General features: G+C 35.7%; 1 protein-coding gene across 1 annotated transcript in view; it reads left to right on the top strand.

Moving 5' to 3' along the window:
- Positions 1–22,819, top strand: part of CEP112 (centrosomal protein 112) — a 327,830-nt gene that overhangs the window by 36,567 nt on the left and 268,444 nt on the right. Inside the window, exons 7-9 of the mRNA XM_045836669.1 lie at positions 8,369–8,416; positions 8,679–8,756; positions 21,533–21,619. Of these exons, the coding sequence (XP_045692625.1) occupies positions 8,369–8,416; positions 8,679–8,756; positions 21,533–21,619 (213 nt within the window). The remainder of the gene's footprint in view (positions 1–8,368; positions 8,417–8,678; positions 8,757–21,532; positions 21,620–22,819) is intronic.

Genomic DNA, 22,819 nt, shown 5'->3' with positions numbered 1-22,819 from the left:
CCTTTTAAACTTGCCTTTGCCCGTAGCTATTTGAAACTTCTGATGTACATTTTTAGCACATAGAATACTTTTCATGATTATTTAACTGTTCAGAGGATTAAATTTTTCATTTGTATAATAAAATTAAAATAAAACCTCTAAAATATTTTGAGGTAATGCCTTAAAAGTAGGCCTGCCTGGGGTTTTGTTTCACATTTTTATTGTTCAAAGAATGCGCTAACAGTGTAAAATATAAAAGTCTTGCATTTTTACATATTTATAACATATATGCATTAATCAGGCTGAACTGTATCTTTTGATCACAGTAGAATGAGTTTAAGTAGCCAGTGTATTAAAAGATTAGATTTTACTTTGATTTTAGTTTGCATGAGAATGTGTCACAGACTTTTTTTTTTCTTTCTTCCTCTGAATGATCAGTTAATAGGTAGTTAATTTTTGTGCTCTATACTCAGGGTGTATTTTTGGTATTGATAACACGACCGTCAACACCATTATTCTGATGCATTGTATGTTCTGGAATTTGAATTTTCTATTTATGTTAAAAAATACATTTTTCCCCAAATATATTTTTTCTTTTTCTAAGAATGTGTTAGTATTTTTTTCTAGGAATACATATTTTAAGTATTTACTTACCAAGCCTAGCAATTATATTTTCCTCCTATATTATTTTTCTCTCTCTTTAACCTTTAGTTTTGGAAAGCTTTCTTGCTTTGTTAATATATTTTATACATATTTCATGTTAACTGTCTTTATAGAAATCTTTTTTCTTTTTTCCTAAGGATGGAGTGAGGGGCTGTGGGGAGGACTTTTTTGGGCTTTTCATCCTATCACCACCCATCAGTTCCCACCCTGGATCCATGTGCTGACTGTGGCGTCTCACGTGGACTCTGCAAACGAACAGTGAAGACTCTGAGTAGACCCTATAGGTCCCTGGAAGCAGAGCCTGAGAGAACAGGATCCAGGGTGGGGGATTTTTTGCAGGGAGAGCTCTCAGGACTGGAAGTGAGAAGGAGCAGGGTGAGGTTGGCAGGAGTGAGTCTTCTCCTGACCCCTCAGGGACCTCTGGAGGGTGCATAGCACCCCAGAGTCAGTTCTCTGGAAAGGGTGAACTGCCCTGTTGAGGCCTAGGAAGCACCTACAGGCCATGAGCAGCTGGAGATGCCCCTTTCCTCTCCCCATGAGGAAGGAGGGGTGCCTGGATAGTCTGCTCCCTGCAGCCTACCGAGAACTGTTCTAATCAGTCACTGAGGGGCAGCTCTCTCTTTGGTGTAGCAGGTGCATGAGTGCGCCCACCTAGATGAGCTGTTCCAGTGGATGGGCTGCCCAAGCTGCCCACCCACAGAATTGGGAGCAAAATCTAGTGGTTGTAGTTTGAAGCCACGAAGGCTTGGGGTAATTTTTTATGTGACAGAAAGCTAACTGGTGTAGTAGATACTGCCATTTTTCTAAAGTGATCGTGCCAGTTCGCATCCTCATCAGCTGTGTGTGCCAGTTCCTTTTCTCTACTTTCTCTTCAGTACTGGTGTTGTCAGGTAATTATTTTTAATTAAAAATATGTAGCCATTCTTGAGAATATTTAGTGACATTGCACTATGTGGTTTTTAGCATGTATTTTCCTGATGACTAATAAAGTGAAATGTTTTTAATATACTTATTGACAGTTTGGATATCTTCTCAGAGTGAAGTGCCTACTTAAGACTTTGCCAATTTTCCTGTTGGGTTGTCAGCCTTTTTCTTACTAATATGTAAGAACTTTGTATCTATGCTGGATTAGAGTCCTTTTGAAATGTATTGTAGCATTATAAATACTTTCTTCCACTTTGTTGCTTTCCTTCATTCTCTTTCTGGTGTCTTTGATAAACAGAGGTTTAAAATTTTAATGCAGTTCATTTTCTCATTTTATCACTTTATATTTAGTGCTATTTTGTGCTCTAAGATCTTTGACTATCTTAAGGTTCTGGAGGTTCTGTGTTTTCTTGTAGTAGCTCTATTATTTTACTTTTTCGGTTTAGGTCTTACATACCCTCTGGAGGTGCTATTGTTATATATTGTAAGATACAGAGTGAAGATTTGTTTTTGTGTATATCTATCTATCTGTCTCCAGATGGATAGATATACCAGATGACACCCCCTTTTACTGAAAAGACTGTTCTATCCCAGCTGCGCTGCAGTGTTATTTGTTTCACAAATCAGATGACAGTACTTCTCTGTTTCTAGACATGTTCCTTTGTTCTTCTGGCTTATTTGTTTTTCCTTGTTCGGTATCCTGTGTCTTTGTAGTTGTATTTTATTTGTGCTTATTAAATGTTTGCTGAAATGTGAGTAAACCAATGAATGAGCCTCCATTTGTAATATTATATCTGTGGAAAAATGTATTTCAAGTTCTAAAATATTGACTTAGAAATGTTATTTTGGTGTATGACTGATTTAACATTGAGGACCGAGCTTATTTTGTGCAATAGAGTTTGGGCAATTTCTCTGACAGATGCCATGACTTAAAAACATTTATTTTAGGATGTTGCTCATAATATATTGCTTAATAATGTCCTTTCCTCAAAGACACCTAAAATATCAGAAAAAATGTCTTCCTATTTTTCTGGAACCACACACCATCTCTGTTTGATCATCATTAGTCTTTAAGGAGGTATTGGGTGAGTTTGACCAAGTCCTGGGTAATTTGGAGAAACAAACCGACAGAACCCTTTGTATCCAAACAAACAAATCTTCTAAGGAACTGAACAAAATAAAATGTCAAAAGCCACTTTGCATTAGAGAGCACTCAGATGTCTGTATTTATGTTGAGTTGAAGTTATTATATATTTTATTATTGTGAATCTGTTTGCTTCTGCAACAAGAAATTTCAATCATGTGATTTATCCATGCTATTGGAATTTAATTAGTTTTGGCTTTGCTTTCTGTATAATGTTTTGTTAGACTTTAATGTTTCACATAAGTCCTTTTTATCTCCCATTTTGGACATTCTTTATTGTGGTATTCTTTCTTGAGATATTCTGAGAGAACAAGAAGTTTTCCAAAAGAGCATGAAAAAAGTAAATGTTAAGACTGTTTACAGACTGCTTCAAGTCCATGTTCCTTGTGGATTACAAAGTGGGAACATTTAACTTCAAAGCACATCTGGCTGCTGTTAGGAAATCAGAAAGTAGATTGCCTTTCCCCCCAAGTAGAGACAAGAGCATGCTTTGCTATGAATAATTCTTATTATATATTAAAAATGGTTGAGAGAAACTCAATGTATTGTGAGTGAATAACAACAATAGAAGATTTATACTGTACTTGTTTAGAGTGTTCGTTGTTGCCTTCAAATATTAGAATTGATTTTTTCTTTTTCTTTTGGTTCATTTGAAAAAGGAAATTTATGATAGCAGGAGGAGTCCTTAATTCCTGTATTTAATGGCTTTTAAAGATGAAGAGGTTGAAATAGGAATTACTGCATAGTTGAAAGACTACGCTGTAGTCAGCTGAACCAGTATTTCGTGCCCTGCTTGTAAGTGCAGAGCTGGGTAAAAATAAATCACAAATGGTTTTCTTGGGTTTTGGTTTTAAATTTTAAGCTTAATTAGTGCTTGAACATGTTTGAGAATTCCCTGTTTCTCTCTTCCTTTATTTTCCCCTTAAATTTAATTCTCCTTCATGAACTAGGGTTTTATATATTTTCAGATTTGTATGTGTCTTTGAAGAACTTACTTTCTATGCTGGGTTTCTCCATTCCAAAAATAGAGAACAGTTATTTACTTTTCATATATATACCTTTAAACAATAAATATTTATTGAGTGCACTTTGCTGTCTGCTGGACATTTGCTGCCTCTCTTTTTAAAACAGCTGTGTATATACACAGTGTCATTACCAAAGACTATGCCTCTTTCTCTGGTATGATACTTAAGTGGATTTTATTGTCTTTACTTAATGAATATTTCCCAAAGTAAATATACTCATTCAAACACTAGCCAGTAGTGCTCCACATCAAAAACACTTTTTTGTCAGATTTTTACTGTATGCCAATCTGGTGGTTCTAAAATATCATAGTACTGTGGTATTACTTTATATGTTTCTTATTTATAAACAGATTGAGCACATGCTTGTTAGCCATCCAAATTTCTTCATCAGTGAAGTGTGTCTCAAGTTTTTCTCATTTTTTTTCTATTGCATTGTCTTTCTGTTTTTATTTTTAAAGAGCTTCTTTACACATTCTAGAAAGTAAGCATTTGTGCAAACATCTCCTCCCAATTTATCGCTTGTCTTTTCACTTTATGATATCTTTTTTGGAGGTAAGTTTTTTTTAAAGTGATCAAATTTATTAATTTTTTGTTTATGCATTTTTTGTTTCTGGTTTATGAGACTTTCTATACTGTGAATCCATAAAGTCATTCTTCTAGATTTTCTTTTGAAAGTTATTATAGTTTTTAATTATAAGTATTTAATTCGTTGGGAATTCATTATATATGGGGTAAGGAAGAGATCTGATCTTATTTTCTTCCACTTATTAAACAAATCCTTATTTTCTCAATAATTTTCAATGCAGGATCTTTCATGAATAATATGCTCATATATCAGATCTGTCCAGAAGGTATCCAGTAATGTAATATGAAAAATAGAGACAGTTATTGAAGAAGATACAAGATAGAAGAAATATTTTACATAGGACAATTACATTTCGGTCCCCTTAAAAGTAGGCACCTTGGAATCTCACATAAATTCTAATTGCAATTAGCTGCCCCATCATTTTTTTCTGAATCTCATTGACAGTCTGAAATCTCTTCCCTTTCAAAAGTGATTTTAGTTTTGGGAAAAGCCTGAAGTTACAGAGCACTAATTTAGGCTGCAGTGGGTGGCCAAGTCACCTGGGTGATTTGATGTTTTGCCAAAAAACTCTGCATGAGATGTGATGTATGTAAGCGTGTGTGTTGTCGTGATGAAGCTGCCAATCACCAGTTGCCCATAGCTGTGGCCTTCTGAGTCATCAGAATAGTTTTTGCGGAGCAATGTTCAAACTTAACACAAAGTTTGGTGCAGATTTGTTGTTCTCCTTGCTCAGTCATTTTGAATGCGTCGGCCACATAGTACATATACTCACTCAAGGGCATCTACTGTACCTGCTGACTAGTACAATGAAGCCATCATTGTTCACACAAGTATTTTTCAGTCCACTCTCCTTGGCTGCCAGGTTACATCAGTGTCAAACAAACTGTTCTTGTTAAATTAACAATGGCTGGACTTTTCTGGGCAGACCTCATATATTTGAGTTTCTGGTACTTTCTAGTTTCATTGACTTACCGCCATCCCTTCCTTGGGAATATTTGTTGGGCACCCACTGTCTGCCAGGCCTTTGCTGGATGCTAGGGGTATATGGGTTATAAGACTGTCATAGTCTGTTTTTAGAGACCACACTTCTTTTGCAGAAGGTAGATGTTAGATCATAAAAGAGCACAGACCCTCAGGGTATTAATGGAGTAATAGGAACTTCACTGAGGTTCCTGGAGGTGATGATTCCTGAACTGAGAGTCTCGAATAAGTTAACCACATGAAGAACTTGGGAGAATGATTTCACAGGTTGCAGATATTCAAAAATGGGAGGGCTTCTGGTCAAGATGGAGGCATAGGTTGACACACTTCACCTCCTCATGCAACATGGGAAGAATTACAACTAGATCTCAAAGCTAGTAACACCAAGAACCATCAGAAAATCAAGCTGTATGGAAATTCGGCAACCAGGGATTTGAAGGAGACACATTCATCCAGATGGGTAGGATGGGCAGAGTTGTGGAGACAGGTGTAGAGGTGATGTGACACTGGAAAGTGGCAACAGCAGCAGCAGTGGAACAGACAAGAGGGACACCCTGGAAGTGAGTGATCCCAGCCTCAGGCCTGTCCACATAGCCCAGGGTTCCAACACTGGGAAGACAGATCCCCATTACCTCTGGCTGAGGCAGCAGAAGAAAGTGCAGGATTTTCACCACTTAAAGGGCTAGCATGGCTTTAAAGTGTACTCAGATACACGTGCTCCAGGATTCACCACCAGAGCAGCAGCTAGAAGGGAACCAGTTGCACACGAGAAGGAGATGAAGTGACTGGAAATGGGGCGGGGACCAGGCAAACTGCTGGAAGCCAGGCAGGCAATGGCATTTTCTCCTCTTAGAGCCCTCCTCACACCCCCACAAGGCAGTGAAGTGGGTTGCCCCACCCTGGCAATTCCCTAAGGCTCTGCCCCACACAATTTACAGGTGCCTTTTCTACAATAGGCCACTCTACTAAGACAGGGAGTCAAAGCAGCTCTACCTAGTGCACAGAAACAAACACAGGGGGGCTGCTATATTGAGAAGACAAAGGAAAATGGCCCAAATGACAGAACTGAATAAAATCACAGAAAAAGAACTAAGCATAATGGAGATAGCCAACCTATCAGATCAGAGTTCAAAACACTGGTTATCAAGATGCTCAGACAACTTGAATACAACAAAAAAATAAAGGAAGAAATGGTCACACTAAGTGAAATAAAGAATAATCCACAGGAAATCAACAGAGAAGGGAGGGAAGCTGGGATTTAAACCAACGATTTAGAACATAAGGGAAAGATAAACATTGAACCAGAATTTTAAAAAAGAACACAAAAAACAAGATTCAAGAAAATGAGGATAGACTGTGGAACATCTGGGACATCTCCAAACATGCCAACATCCAAATCACAGGGATACCAGGAGAAGAAGAGGAGCAAGGAATTGAAAACTCATTTGAAAAAATAATGAAAGAAAACATCCCTAATTTGGTGAAGGAAATAGACATACAAGTTTAGGAAGCACAGAGTCCCAAACAAGTTGGACCCAAAGAGGACCACACCAAGACACATCAAAATTAAAATGCCAAAGGTTAAAGATAAAGAGAGAATCTTTAAAGCAGCAAGAGAAAAGCAGAAACTTACCTACAAAGTAGTTCCCAAAAGACTATCAGCTGATTTCTCAAAGGAAACCTTACAGGCAAGAAGGGGCTGGAAAGAAGTATCCAAAGTGATAAAAAAGCAAGGCCCTACATCCCAGATTACTCTATCCAGCAAAGCTATTATTTAGAATGAAAGGGCAGATAAAGTGCTTCCCAGACAAAATAGAGTTAAAGGAGTTCATCACTGCCAAGCCATTATTACAGGACACGTTAAAGGGACTTACTTAAGAAAAAAAGGTCAAAACCGTGAACATTAAAAGGCAACAAATTTACAACTATCAACAACTGAATCTAAAAACAAACAAACAAGAAAACAACCAGAACATGAACAACATGATAGATATGGAGGTCATTTTGAGGGTTATCAACTGGGAGGGGAAATGGGGACAATGGGGAAATGGTGCGGGGATTAAGAAGTGCAATTGAGCCCTGGTTGGTGTGGCTCAGTGGACTGAGCACTGGGCTGTGAAGCAAAGAGTCACCAGTTCGATTCCCAGTCAGGGCACATGCCTGGGTTGCAGGTCAGGTCCCCAGTAGGGGCATGCGAGAGGCAACCACACAGTGATGTTTCCCCCCTTTTCTCCCTTCTCTCTCTAAAAATAAATGAATAAATCTTTTTTTAAAAAGAAACATAATTGGTAGGGACAAAATAGACAGGGGGAAGTTAAGAATAGCATAGGAAATGGAGAAGCTAAAGAACGTACATGCATGACCATGGACATGAACTGAGGCGGGGATTGCTGGAGGGAAGGGGGTAGTGGGCAGAGGTAGACAATGGGGGAAATCTGTAACAGCATAATCAGTAAAATATACTTAAAAAAGACTCATATATGGGAGACTGTAGTGCTTTCAAGGTAAAACAAGTTGCTTGGTGTCCTTGGAGTATGGTATATATTGGGGGATAGATGAGCCTGAAAAGTAGATACGGAAGGAGTCCCAAAGGCCTTTGTGATTCTAGTTGCTATAATGGAGGTAAATTTAAGGATTAATGGTCCAAATCTGCCGTGGAGTGGAGTGATTAAATTGAGACTTGAAAGACGAATAGGTATGTGCTTATAGGGGTGGAAGGGGTAGACAAATAATACATGGAGGTAGAGAGTCATAAGAAGACCTATCGTATTCTGGTTCGGTAAGTCAGTTGGGATCCTGAGAGTGAGTGTGAGGAGAGGAGCGATGGAGAGGAGGATGGGCAGTCAGGCTGTGAGAGGACCATGGAAATGCCATCATGTCTGCAAAGGTTATGTTTCATATTTCACTCGTTAGTGGGCTACTACCAGTGTGTTATACAATAACCCTTCTAAAACACAAACTAAATATTAAAACATTTTCATAAAGCAGCTTAATTCTATAATGTCAAATAATAATTAACTAACACTCAAAAATTACTAAGCCTTTATTGTATTTTTAAATTTTCAGATAGAAAATCCCCGGTACCTGAGACAGAAGCCTCTCCCAGTTTCTCTGGTAGGTGAGAATCCCATTGGCCTTTTCCTATGGACAGACACTTTTAAATAAAATGTTCAAGTTATGTACAGAAAATAATGCAGGTCCACTTTATGAAGCATAATTGTCTTAATAATTCTGTCACTTGGAAGTGAGGAAATCATTTTTTACTCCAGCGTTGGCATTATTTGGTATGAACTTCAGGTAATTTAGAAGTTTACTTTGGGGTTCAGGATAAACCAAGCCTGAGGAAGTATTGAATAACTCTCAACTTATTTAACAGATGACTCCAAAATTCAGCCTGAGAAAATCCAGCAGTCTCCATGAGGATCATTTACTCTCTCGAATGCATGAGAAAGAGGTAGGATTGAGATATTTTGATATGTCTAATTATTAACACTATTTTCATATTTTGTGTAATACGCGTTTTCGGGTCCTAGTTAGAGTAATGATGCAAGGCAGGAAGAGGCTGCCTTTGGTACAAATATCAAGTGATGAGCAGGTAGGCAGGACTTGGCCTTCTGGTTTTTGATGCTCATCTTTCGTTTCGTGTGTCCCAGCTGCCTGCCTGCTCTGCAGGGTGTGCTGAAGGCCTCCCTCCTCACTATCACTCCTGATTATCAGGGGGCAGGGGGGTGGCAGTTTTTAGAAAGAGTACCTTTGACTTCAGGGAATTCTTCCACTTTCCCTTTGCCTCAAATTACTTGTATCCTTCTAGTTTTACTGTTTTTACTATTTAAACTGATTTGCTAAATTGGAGGTATGTTATAGCTGATATATGACATGACACACTATCCTTCCTTGGTCATTTGAGAGTAAGATTATTAAAGAGGTGATACTGTTTATTGGTTAAGAGCATAGGTTATGGAGTTAAGAGTACATGGATTTAAATCCTACTTATTGCTCTGACCATTGTGGCTCAGTTGGTTGAGTGTTGTCCCACAAAGCGAAAGGTTGCTGGTTTGATTCTCAGTTCAGGCACATGTCTGGGTTGTAGGCCCAGTCCCTGGTTGGGAGCATGTGGAGAGGCAACTGATCTATGTTTCTCTCACACATCAATGTTTCTCCCTGTCTTTCTCCCTCCCTCCCCTTCTCTCCAAAAATAACTAAGCAAAATCCTTAAAAAAAAATCCTACTTATTAGCTGTGTGAAAATGAGGAGATATATAACCTCTCTGAGCCTCAGTTTTCTGGTCTAACTTGGGACATATCTGCTTTACAGGACTAATATGAAGGTTTTGTAGTCTGTAAGTACCTATATGCTTCATATATAGTAGTCATTAAACAAAGGTTAATTTGCTTTAATATTTTCTTTCCTAAAATTTTAATTCTGGGAAATTTAAAAATTATCAATACTATTTTTATTTTTGCTGTGACACCAGTGAAACACTTTGGTCATCTGGGTGTATGACAGAGAACACTATTAGACTACCATCCTGAAAAACTGTCGTTAACCTGCCTTTATCATTCTCTAGGCATGTGAGCCAAGGGGGTTTAGAATGTTTAGTTTTCGTTTAAATAGAGGATACTGATTGATTTCACAGGGTTGTTTCCCAAATCAAAAAAGAATAAAATGTATGTAACTCGTAAATTGTAGTGCACTATTTAAATGTGCAAATATGAAAAATGTTATTGGACTTAGATTAATGCTTCTGATAAATTTACTTTAAATAATTTAATCCTTTATTTTAATGAGGATGTTTCTAAGGATTTCTAGAATTTAATTTCATTTTGGTTATTTTCAACGTGATCTAGTTTTCTTACCACCCTGTTTGTAAATTACCACAAAGGCATTGATTTTTTTTTTGTAGTTATTCCAAACAATATCATGAGCATACAAGTTTATTTGTGTTGACAATGGAGAAGGAAGGGCTGTTTTATAAGTTTCCATCTGGTAGAATTACTGCTGTTGATCTCAGTAATATTCTCTTTTTTAATTGGGTTTATTGGGGTGACATTGGTTAATAAAAGGATACAGGGTTGATCTCAGTGCTGTTCCATCTGTGGTTTTGTAGCTCCAGTTCAAGGCCTGTAGGATGTTTTTCCTGGTGCATTCCTAGTGTTGTTTTTTTTTTAAACCATTGAAATGAAAAGAAATTACATTTTACAAGAACATTTTGAGGTAATACTTCTTATATTCAGATGCACCATCTTTAGAGTTCTTGCCATGAATTTAAATCTTTTCAAAATTTGTCATTTCTTTTTGCAAGTTATTCCAAGTCATTTCTAACCATTTTTCTTTTTACTTTTATTTTGTACTATTTTTTACTGTTGAGGCTACTTACCATAGTATAATTAAAATAATGGAAAGGAAGTGGTGGCTTTTTGAAGTTTTTTTGTTTTTTCATGAAATAATGTCTTTATGATGACATTATGGGTCAGGGTTAAACATACCAATGCTACCCAAGTATGTGTTGGAAGAAAAAACACAGCTATCGTGTATTGCATCAGAGAGTCATTTTTAAATGTGTGTGTGGTTTTCTTTTCTCCACACCCTTATGTTTTTGTTTTTCTTTTTGGCATACTGTAAAAATATTTTGGCATCATTGAGAGGTTTGCACGTAAACATAAACTTACTCAGTGTACATTTTGGTTAAAATAACCCTTGTGCAATTACATAGTCATTTCTGACTTGTTTGAAAAAATGTTTTCTTCATCCTAAAATATTTGAAAGTATATACTGAGTTGCTCCAATGTGTGAACTATCTTTGTTTCTTTTTTTTAAGTAGTATTTGCAAATTTTAAATAGTTTATGTGGATTTTTATTGAAGAAATTTTGGAAATTATAGACAGATGTGAAGAAGAAAATAAAATCATGTAGAAAATTAACACTTAGAAATTAAAACAGTGGTATAATGTCATTTTATCTCTTTTTAATCTTTTCATTGTGTCATAAAAACAGTTTTCAATTGCTATATATATATTTGTATATCTTGAGTATTTTTCATACTATTAAATATTGTTCCTAAGGATCTATTTTTAATGACTATATTATACTTCATATTATAGAGGTGCCCATTTAATTTAACTCATTCCTGTTGTTTGATAGTGAGATTGTTTATAATTTTCACTAGCATAAGCAACTTTGGAAAGAATATTCTTATACCTCTATATGTATCTCTAAATGTTTCTTTGGGTAACAAGTTGTATCTTATATGATAAGATTGAAAGGATGAGTTTTTATAACTTTAGTATCATAAGCAATTTAGCTTGTAGAATAAAAATTATTACTTGGCAGCCTGTTGAAAATTGTGTGATATTAGAGGGTGTATGTCAAGAACTTATCAAAGGAACACAGTGAAGATGCCCTGTGTTTATGACTGGACCCAGTTAAGGCCCTCTGTGAACTTTTAAGATTTGGTGGTTGGTGTGGAAAACTGTTGTTCTTGCAGCTGTCTAAGACAAGCGTCGTGAGTTCCCTTGCTTATTAAAACAAACAGAAAATTAAAAAAAACTTAGGTGCAGAAAAGAGAATGAAGATAAGAAGACAAAGATAATCAGGAACCATTTAAAGACAGAGGAAACTAGCAGTTTAGAGTGCCTTTGTAAGTACAAAGATACTAATTAAAATTTTTATACAGAACAAGTATTTTTCTTAAAAATTTATTTGATTTCAGAACAAAATGGCAAAATATTTTTATTTCTGAAACAAAAAAATCCTAATTATATTGCTTTATTATTTTTGTTTCTTTTCCAGGGAATTTTTCTAACTTGGATTTTTTTCTCTAAGTTTAAATGCATAATTATTTTGTGATATGTATAGTTATTCTTTAGAAGGATAATCTTATGTCTACTTGCTTACGTGACTTTTATTAAACATTTACTTTTGGGCACGAGGATGAACGCTTTTCCATTTTGGAATTCAGTGGAACCTTGCGTGTCTGTGTGAGACCGCCCTGATGTGTCTTGTGCGTGTTCTCTGAAAATGCTTTCGTTGTTGCTGGGTGCTGTTTTAAAGATAATGCATAGCATTGTTTCAAGCGAATTACCTTTATTTTAAATTGAAATGTTGAATATTAAATTAAATATTTAACCTTCACTTTATCAACACCTAATCTTTATTCTTCAGAGATAACCATTGCTAAAAATGGAATGTGTAGTCTCTTTAAAATTTTTTTAGGAATATCTCATTTTTAAAAGTACAAATGTGATCATAAATCATACTTCATATACTGTTGGATTTTGCTCTTCTAACTTAAATATATGTTCTTTTGATTTTCCTATGTCTGAAATATGGGTTCACTATTTTAAATAGTTGTTTTGTATTTCATTTTATTGATACACACATTTTATTAATATGCTTTCCTTTTGAAGGATACAGGTTCTGTAGCGTACTTTGCTATAACAAAGTGTTTCAATAGTATCCTTGTGTATGTCTTTCTTTGTGTATTGTATGACTCTTCTTACATGACAAATTCTGGGACATGGAATTACTCAGTCACGCGTAGATTGCCAAGGACCGCAGGCGTGGAAGAGAATGGGAAGTGGTGGGGAGTGGGTATGAGGGTTCCTTTTCGGTGTGTGAAAATGTTCAAAACTTAGGTTGTGTGATGATTGTGTAATTCTTTGATTTTTAAAAACCATTGAATTGTATGTTTAAACGGGTGAATGTCAGTATGTGAATTATGTGTATCTCATTAAAGCTATTAAACAAGGTTATATATTTGCATTTACATCAATAGTGTGTGAGACTGTTATCCCATTTCATCAGCAACAGTGATCATGAACGTGTTTGATTATCTGAGAGAAAATAGTACTTTGTTTTGATATTTACATTTCTTTTATAATAAACAAAAATGATTATATTTTTGTCAGTTTCCAGTCTTTTTAATTTCACTTTGTGAGCTGTCTTTTCTTATATTTTCCATATTTTCATTGAATTGTTTGTCTTCATTGTGATTTCTAAGGGCAATTTATATGTTAAGGAATTTTAGTCTTTGTTTTATGTGTGGTAAATATTTTTCTCTCTATGTCTTTTCATTTATTTCTGATTTTTCCAATACATACAAGTTTTCTTTTAAATAGTTTGATCTACTAATCTTTTCTCTATAGCTTCTAGTTTTTGTATCACACTTAGAAAAGCCTTTCTTATTCTAAAATTATGAAAAAATGAACTAATTTTTCTCTCTTAAAATCTTCTTTTTATATTTAAATTTCAGATTCATTTCAGAGGTTTTTGTTGTGAGTAGTGATGGTAATCTAGATTAGTCAATTTTTAATGTTATAAAATAAAAATTAAAAATTAAATAAAAAATTTGAAGTTTGAAACACTTAAAGAATGCAGGAAGTATGGAGAGTACTGAGTGAGAATTCAATTTTATACAGATTACAGAGTTTATCTGTATCATGAAGCAGTTAATAAAAGACCTAATTATGTTGAAAATTTAGAATCTCAAAAAACTTAATTAACCTTTAGAAATCAAATTTTGTAAAACATAACTTCCATTTTAAATTTATAGTTGTATGGAAAATACAGAGATGTAAATGAGTAATATTTGCAATTTTTTTTTAGAGTTAAGGAATAGTACTAGTTTTATTTTGGTGCTAAAAGTACACCTATAAAATGTTTTAAGATGTTCTTTAAATTTTTAGTTTATTTTGGGCATTGTGAGAAAACACGTGTTCAGTGACAGTGATCCTTTGTTTTAACTGTTGCCTGTCATTCACAAACATGCTTGGACTTGTTTGCCTTCGTAATTGCTAACACATTTCCTGTGATATCCACATCACAGAATTGTGTGACAGTGAGCATCATCAAACAGTGGTTTGTTTTGTTTTGTTTTGTTTTTTTGTATCTTTAAAAAGATTTCTGACGTGGATGAAGACATTTGGAAAATTGTTGTCACTAAAAATGAAAGAAGAGACAACACAATGAGGGGAGATCAATTTTCAGAGCAATCAACAGTTTTCAGAGAGCAGATGGTAGAAATTGCTCTTCTGTGAAAAAAAAATAGAAAATTTCCTTTGAACCTCACCTGCACCCATGTTGAATGTTCCCACCTATTGGCTAAAAAGGGATGTTGCTTCTTTCTTAAATGTAATGCCAATTAAGCCTTCTTTCCCTTTGTGAATCTGCTATGTAAATGTAGAATTTAAATAAATCCAAGATAATGAAATCTATAGTCATTGACATAATAAATGAAAGAATGGATATTTTAAAACATTTCTTATCAATACAGCATTCACATACACCCAGTCTCACATAATGTAAGACATAATTATACAGAGTAATACCATTTTAAATAACACCCAGGCAAGAATTAGATCATTGCCTACATCTCAGAAGCTTGCTGTCTGGCCCTCCCAATCCTAACTCCCTTTAACCTTCCCTAGACGTGACTACCATCCTGATGTCTCTGGTGATTTCCCTCCTTTGTTCTTAAAGTTGATTTTACCACCAATTCCTGCATCTTTAGAAATGAAACTATATTTATTTTTGTAGATTTTGAACTTCATATAACTAAACTTTATACTTTCTTTTGTGTCCTGCTTCTAATATTATGTTGGTGATATTCATCCTTGATATGCCAAATCATTATAGTAGGTTCATGTACATTGCTCTGTATTAAATGAATCTGCCGTAATTTCTTGACCTTTTTTTTAAGATTTTATTTATTTTTAGAGAGGGAAGGGAAGGAGAAAGAGAGAGAGAGAGAGAGCGAGAGAGAGAGAAACATCAATGTGTGGTTGCTGGGGGCCGTGGCCTGCAACCCAGGCATGTGCCCTGACTGGGAATCGAACCTGCGATGCTTCGGTTCGCAGCCCGTGCTCAATCCACTGAGCTACGCCAGCCAGGGCAATTTCTTGACATTTTTTGAGGAAGGAATCTATTCTAATTGTTGGCTTTTGCAAACAATAATCCTACAATCTTATACGTGTATGCTGACACACAAATGCAAGAATATTCCAGGGTAGTGGCTCTCAGAGTATGGCCCATGAACCCCACAGTGCCCCAGATTCTTTCATGAAGTCTGTGAGATCAAGTTGTTTTCATAATAACATTTGAATGTCATTTATTTTCTCTACTGTATTTACATTTGCATTCACGTTGCAAACACACTGCTGAGTAAAACTGTATCTTGACCTGAATCAAGGCAGTGGCACTGAATCATCCCGATTGTCAGTATATTCTCCACTGCCACGTGCTCACAGGGAAGAAATGACCAATTTTACTTCAGCCTGTCCTTGGTGAAGTAAGCAGCAAAGCTATAAATTAAATGTTGCACCTCAAATATGCATCTGTTTGCTATCTGAGTGAAGAGCTGGAGCTGTGTGCATAAAGAACTTAAGCTGCCTGTTGAAGGGCAGTGGCTGCCGGAGCAAGAACACTTGTGTGGCTCATTCAGGCACGAACTGCAGTGGCTGTGGATTACCATGTTTGCTTGAAAGGATGCTTGACTGGCAAACTACGGTTGTTCAGACTTGGATATTGGGCAGACGTTTTCTTTAAAATGAACAAAATGTAAAACAACTGATAATGTTTGTTGCTAATGATAAAATTTGACCTTTTAATTCAAATTAGAATTTTGGAAAGCTTGTATCAATCACTGTAAACTTGAGAGCTTTCTAATACTAAGACTTTTCTGATGAGATTGTCAGTGATATTAACCAATGTGAAGTTTTGATATTGTACAATGAAATTTTTAGTGTTTGGAAATCCACATAACTCATTGAACTGATATTTTACAAATGAGTAATGCACAGTGGTATAAAATCATGCATAGGTAAAAGATCCATTCCAAGTTGAAGATACACCAACAGAACTCACTGTGACAAAGTATGAAAAGTTTCCAATTCCACAATGCAAACAGCTTTGAAAATCTAGCACTGGTGAGTGTTGGTTTATGTAAGCAGAATATCTACAATTATTTGAAAAGGGTACTAAAATATTCCTTTCCTTTACAACTGTGTATTTATGTAAGGGAACATTTAAGGAAGAAGTAATTCCAATATTATGCAGATTCTTTGAGATAATAGAGAAGGGAATTGCTTCTTGACTCATTTTATGATGGGCACCCTGACACCAAAACCAAAAAGACATTACAAGAAATAAATCCAGGAAAAAAATTAATAACAAAGGTTATTATCAATACATTAAGAAAAGACATTTAATAAATGATGCTGGTATAACCTTTCATTTACCAGGAGAAAATAAAACTGGGTGTTCATCCTATAACAGCAAAAGCAAACATGAATTCTGGATGTACTAAAAACTTATGTACAAATGCCTGATCAAAAAGTTTCAAAGCAACACAATCTTGCAAAAAAATTAGTATTTGGAAGACATTTCTAACCCTCAAAGCTGTCCAAATCCAGAACCTATAAAGAAAATGGTAGAAATATTTCAGCAAGTACAATAAAAGATTTTGTGTGGTACAATATATAATAAACAAAGTCAATAGAAAAATAATAGATTGGGGGTAATAGTAGGGGCAAACTGTGTGTTAATGTGTATGGCTTACCAGGACCTCTTACTGATCGACAGACAAAGCATTGATCACATTGCGAAAGGGCATTTCACAAAAACAAACAGACACGTTCATACGGCCCAAAGACATCTGAAAAGGAGCTACGACACAGTAGTGTTCAGGGAAATGCAGAGTAGAGTAGTAATGAGATTCCTGCTCTTCTGGCAGACATGTGAGTCTACCTGTAATAGGTATATCCAGCACTGACCTGTTTGCACGTCTTCTGAGAATTCATCCTGTAGAAATCAAAGCCTAGTGTGTGGAATGTATGTATGACAATATTTTTGTGGCTTTATTTGTAGTGGAAAAGCACTGAAAATAGAGTGAATATTCATTACAAGGAATGATTGAGCAAATTTTGTTTCTCCTCATTAAGAAATAATTCAAAGCAATCAAAAAGAATGAATAAAACTATATCAGGTATTTTTTTAGAGAGTTCCATGAGGTAGTGTTTAGAGAGAAAAGCAAAATGCAGAAATATTTTTTTTGCATGTGAAACATTCATAATGAAAAAATTATGAATTGCTAAGGGTATAGTGGTTTGAAGAAGAGAGTTTATTTAGCTCTCATATAACAATCCAGGGTGTGCAGGGAATGCTCGCTGATGTCACTGGGGACCCAGGCTAGTGGGGAAGTTCTACCATCCTTAGCATATGGCTTCAGTCTGTAGGTCTGAGGTGTCGGTTGCTCTCTGGTACCTTATGTTTAAAGTGCTGTCCTTCAGAAAGGCAGACACATGGAGAGAAAGCCATTTTATTTTTAAAAATGTCTAGTCACAGTTGCCTGAATTAGCATTTCTATCCTATCATCCCCTTGTCCTTACCTAGTCATATGGTCATGCAGCCTCGAGTGATACAGCCATGTGCGCTGCCCATATTGGGGGTGGTCATTGGGCCCCAAAGAAAGAAGAAGGAAGTAGATATCCAGGGACACCAGCAGTGTGCCACAAACCCTCCCTGCATTTCTGTGTGCATTCTTGCTCACACTGGCGTGTGATTCTGAGAGCACGACAGAAGACATGGAAGTGTTGTACTGGGTGGTTGTGATGGAATGTACTGTGCAGGTGTTGACGTGGGGAGAAACGGGGAAGAGAGGGAGAGATGTCAGTGAAAAGGGAGCAAGCACCAACAAGTTCGGAGAAGTCAAACAGAAAAAGTAAAAATTCTACATAATCTAGTCATATTTGTGTTTCATATAAATTTGTATATAATATGACAAAATTTCAAAATTAGAAAAAAGATACTAGCATACACTGTGTATGGTAAATATCACTTCTTCCTTTAATGTGATGAATTCTAGGAGATTAGAAATTATTGTTTAGAAAATTCCACACATCTCTCAGCCCCAGGGATAAAGTAAGAGAGATAGACACCTTGTTTTTTGTGTTGTGTTTATAAATAAACATGATGAATAACAATTGGCAGTATGAAATATTACAAATTAACTTTTTGAGAATAGGATACACTGGAGATACTAATCAGGAAGAATCTTAATTACTAACATACAATAATTTCCTTTGACTAGTAACTAACAGAATTCTCTTAAAAAATGACTGTAATGACTAGGTATCTGAGTGAGTAAAGTGATTTTTATTCTATGAACCTCTCCGCCGTCAGTTTGCTGTGACGATCGCTGTGATGTGAAAGAGGGCGTGACTCAGCGAATACGTCGCTCAGCCCTGCTGCTGGTGATGCTTCGGAAAGCACCAGGCAGCACTAATGTTTTTGACCTTGCAATTTATTTTTTAATTCATTTTTATTTTTAAAATTTAATTTTTATTGTATTTCTTTTGACCTGTTAGTCCTCGTATACCTCCCTCCTCCAGCAGTCACCACAGTGTTGTCCATGAGTCCTTTTTCCTTTGGGTGGAGTGATTGACCTTACAGTTTGATTGCTGTGTGGTTACAATAAATAAGGGCAAGCAAAAAGTTCAGTGAGATTACAGTGGCTGCATTTTATACCGTATCCAAAACTTAGTTTGTAGTTATTTTCTATATCAAAATAACTCGCTGGTTTTTTTTGTACATTTTGTTTCTTTTGCTATGATAGAGATAGTTGACCGATAGTAAGCCTTTGCAAATAAGATTAAATGGTGGAGTTTCTTGGTATTTTAAAATATGTAGGTGAGACCCATCCAAATAACTTTAATACATTTTTCCCCTTACAAACTCATTAACGTTTATTATGCTATATTTTGTTTTCTGCTAAATTCAGTATCAAATGTTAAACACAATTTACACATGCTTTCTCTTTGTTGCTGGTCCTTTGTGGGGGTGTCAAACCTGGGGCCCACAGGCCTCATTCGGCCCAGGATGGCTGTGAATGCTGCCCAACACACAATCGTAAATTTACTGAAAACATTACTTGGTTGTATTACTTAGATATGTACATTTTCTATATTTGTGATCACAAACTTGGGACCTGCTCAATGATTTTAAAAGATTATCGAAAGGGCTGCTGCAGAATTAGGGTTATAATGTGAGGACTTTTTGCTTATCTGTGGTGGTGGATATCACACAAATTTTGCACAGACCTTTTGTTTGCTCATCAGTTTTCGTTAGTGTTTGTGTATTTAATGTGTGGCCCAAGACAACTCTTCTTCCAGTGTGGCCCAGAGATGCCAAAATGTTGGACACCCCTGTTTTAGAGCTTAGGTTTGTTCCGAAAAGAAGCTAACTTGCTATATTCATTCAGATTCTTGAGAGAGAGATTCTGAATGATTACTCTTTAGCCAAGAATTACTTAAGTATGTGTCCAGTGTTGATCCCTAATCTGGCCTACCAAGACTGAGGTGCAGCCGGTGGGAGGTGGTGGGCCGAGCTGTAGCAGCACTGTTCTATGGTATTTAGGGCTGACCCTGGGAAGCCGAGGGTATGACCGATTCTTTTGAAGGTATTGTGGAAAGATATGGTGGTAAAGGCTCTGTATCTTCCAGTTTTGTCCTATTACTTTTTGCATTTGATTCCTTTCAGTACTCCCCCAGAAGCTCCTGTTATGGATCTTTGAATGGACTTGGGTCACCCAGCTCGCCTCCTGCTAAAATGAGGAGGAAGCGTCATGTAATTTAGAAGAGGATGGAAACATTCAATTTTTTTCTTTTGAATATTAAATGGATGACTGCCTCCCTCTTCACCACTCATTTAAAAATCATGAGACTCCTAGATAGAGAGCAGGATGACAGCTAAGGGGGAGAGGTGTAGGGGGGAGGGGTTTAGAAGGTGGAGGGAAGAGCAAAAAGGAAAAAGGACTCCCAGATGTGGACTGCAGTGTGGTGGTTGTGGGGGACGAGGGGTACATGGTAATGCAAATAAATACAATAACATTTAAAAATAACATTATGAAAAATTGAGAAATTCTCTAACCAATGTTTTCCACAAATGGTATGAACTGATTTAAAAACTCACTTGTAAAATACTGGTACAATAAAATGAAAAAAGTACATTTGTTAGGGCTGTAGTAAACAGTTAATGCAGGGTGGAAATCATGAATCTGTGTTATGTTAATTTTTATGTGTAAAGTTTTAAAATTTCATTTTGGTGTGAAATCAAATTTCATTTGATCATACATGTTTACCTTGAGTTCAAATTCATTGTTTGTTTGAAACAGTAATTAAAAAATATAAAGTATATTTTTAAAATTTTCAAGAAAATGTTTTAATAGTACATTTCTAATATTTTAAGATAAAATTTTTCGGAAGGTTGTAGAGTAATATTTTTCTGTATACCTACTTTCTGCCAAACATTACATTGAGTATAGTTACTTAAATGTTATCATTAAATATGTTTTACAGTTCATAAGGATAATTATCCTTAATTAGCAGAAGAGAAAATAGAATCTCACAATGGCGACTTGCCCAAAATCACAGCAGTCAATAATACCTAGTGGGATGAGAACCTGAGTTGGAAATGAGGTCTGTCAGATTCCAATGTACTTGTTCTTTTCAGTAGTAAGGAATCAGGTGGTCAGATACTTTATATTTGAGGTAACCAATTTCCTGTTGTTCTTAAACCCTGTTGCTACTGTTCTTTTGCTTCTGTGATACACTTACTATTATCAACAAGTGTTGGCTTTATTTTTGCTTACTTTCCCCCAAACACTGGCGGATTAGGCACTGGTGTGAGGAGGGCAGGAATTAGTGAGTGCTTGAGAGGAGAGGACGGCACTGCCTGGAGGGAGGGAGTCAGGGTCTGCATTCTCGGAGGGGGGTGCGCATTTATCAGTAATCTGCCACATTTGTGAGTGTTCATTCTCAAACTATCACACAGCGAAGGTATTTTTCAAGGAGCACATAGATCTAAGAAAAGCAAAAAGTAAAAACATTGAATAGAGCCTTCAAATAGAAAATAATAAATACCAAAATAATGGATTTAGCAAAAGAACACTTTAAAATGACTTTTTTGGGGAGTGGGGTGAGGAAAATCAATGAATCTGTATTTAGCAGTGTCAGTTTTACCTATCAAGTGAAACTTGTTTGCAAGATTTTTAATTAGCTTACAAGAAATCAAGGAATGTAACCAACATATTGTTAAATATGTGTGATTTCTAGACTTTAGGCTATAGGGTAAAAGCGGAAAATGATACTCTCTTTCATATAGGGAATTATTTTAATTTGATTGTATATTTTTGCCAGAGGAAAAAAAATTAATACCTTTAAAATATTTTCCTTAAAGTTGGACATGAAAACCAAAATGATAGAAGCTAAATGTCATGAAGAGAAGCTTAAACTTCAACAGAAACACGATGCTGATGTTCAGAAGGTAGGGTGTGTACCATGCAATCTTTTATTAATGTTGAATGTGTGAAACATTCAAGGTCTTGTGATCACTCATCTATCCATCCATCCACCCACCCATCCATCCTTCCACTTGTTGGTCTGTCAACCTATCTGTCCATCCGTTCGTCCATCCATCCATCCATCCATCCATCCATCTGTTCATCTACTTATTTACATACTTATGATAGTCTATCATAAATGTAATTTGCTAAGTTAATATTGCAGCAAAAGTTGATCTTTACACTTTATTTCCTAAACATGTGTTTACGTAAATTCTTCCAGTTTACCTTACCTTTTAATTCATCTGTAAATACTAAAGCTTGTTTGGCCTAATATTTTTTCCCATTTTCTGGCAATTAAAATTCCCCTTTTTGAAATGAACTGTTTCGTTTGGCATGATAGCGCCTACTAGCTCCGACAGCGCAGGCCCCTTCGTTCATCACCTCGTCGGCGCTTGTGCCTTTGTGCCTTCCAGCGTTTCAGTCTGTGTTTCTAAATGGAATTAACTTTCCTTCTTACTGGGCACAACAAAAGTCATCAATGTATGGTTATCCTACATGGAGTTTGAATTGAAACTGTATTTTAGTAATGATTAAAAAAATAGTGATATATATCTCCAAATAGAAACTTATCATTTACTGTTTCAGAAAGGCACGCTTATGATTCTGCTCACAAAAACAAGTGGCAGAAATGGAGGCAGGGAGTGGAGGCCACAGCATCACATATCTGAGCTTTCGTCAAAGTAAAATATACGTGTATTGATATTTAGTCAGGAGAATATTTGACTCATCTTTCACAGCAACAAGAAGAAAACCACTGATTGAAAATTAGAAAGAGAAAATACTTAATCCTTTTTCCTCTCCTCTTTCCCATTCAAATTTTAAAGACAAATACTACTTTCTGGTCTTAATGGAATTTTTACCTTAGTTTAAATTGTTTAGATAAAACAGTTCTCTATCATAAATATATTAGAGATTCAGTAATATAATTACTGTTGAAATGAAATAGAATCTATTGATGTATAAATTAAAGGAATATCAAATATATTTGGAAAAATTATGGTAATTGAGCTTGAAATAGGCTTCTTGGTGTGTCTGTTACAAAGATCTATTCTAAGAGAAGCTCTTAATAGTAAAATCCTTTCCCAGAACTTTTCTTTTTAAATAAATGCTGTGTGAAAAAG

This window comes from Phyllostomus hastatus, unplaced genomic scaffold (genome assembly GCF_019186645.2).
Source record: "Phyllostomus hastatus isolate PE091 unplaced genomic scaffold, TTU_PhHast_1.1 phas_contig_210, whole genome shotgun sequence".
In the NCBI taxonomy this organism is placed as follows: domain Eukaryota; kingdom Metazoa; phylum Chordata; class Mammalia; order Chiroptera; family Phyllostomidae; genus Phyllostomus; species Phyllostomus hastatus.
Note: the sequence above shows the minus strand (reverse complement) of the source record. Positions and strands in the feature narration are given on the sequence as shown.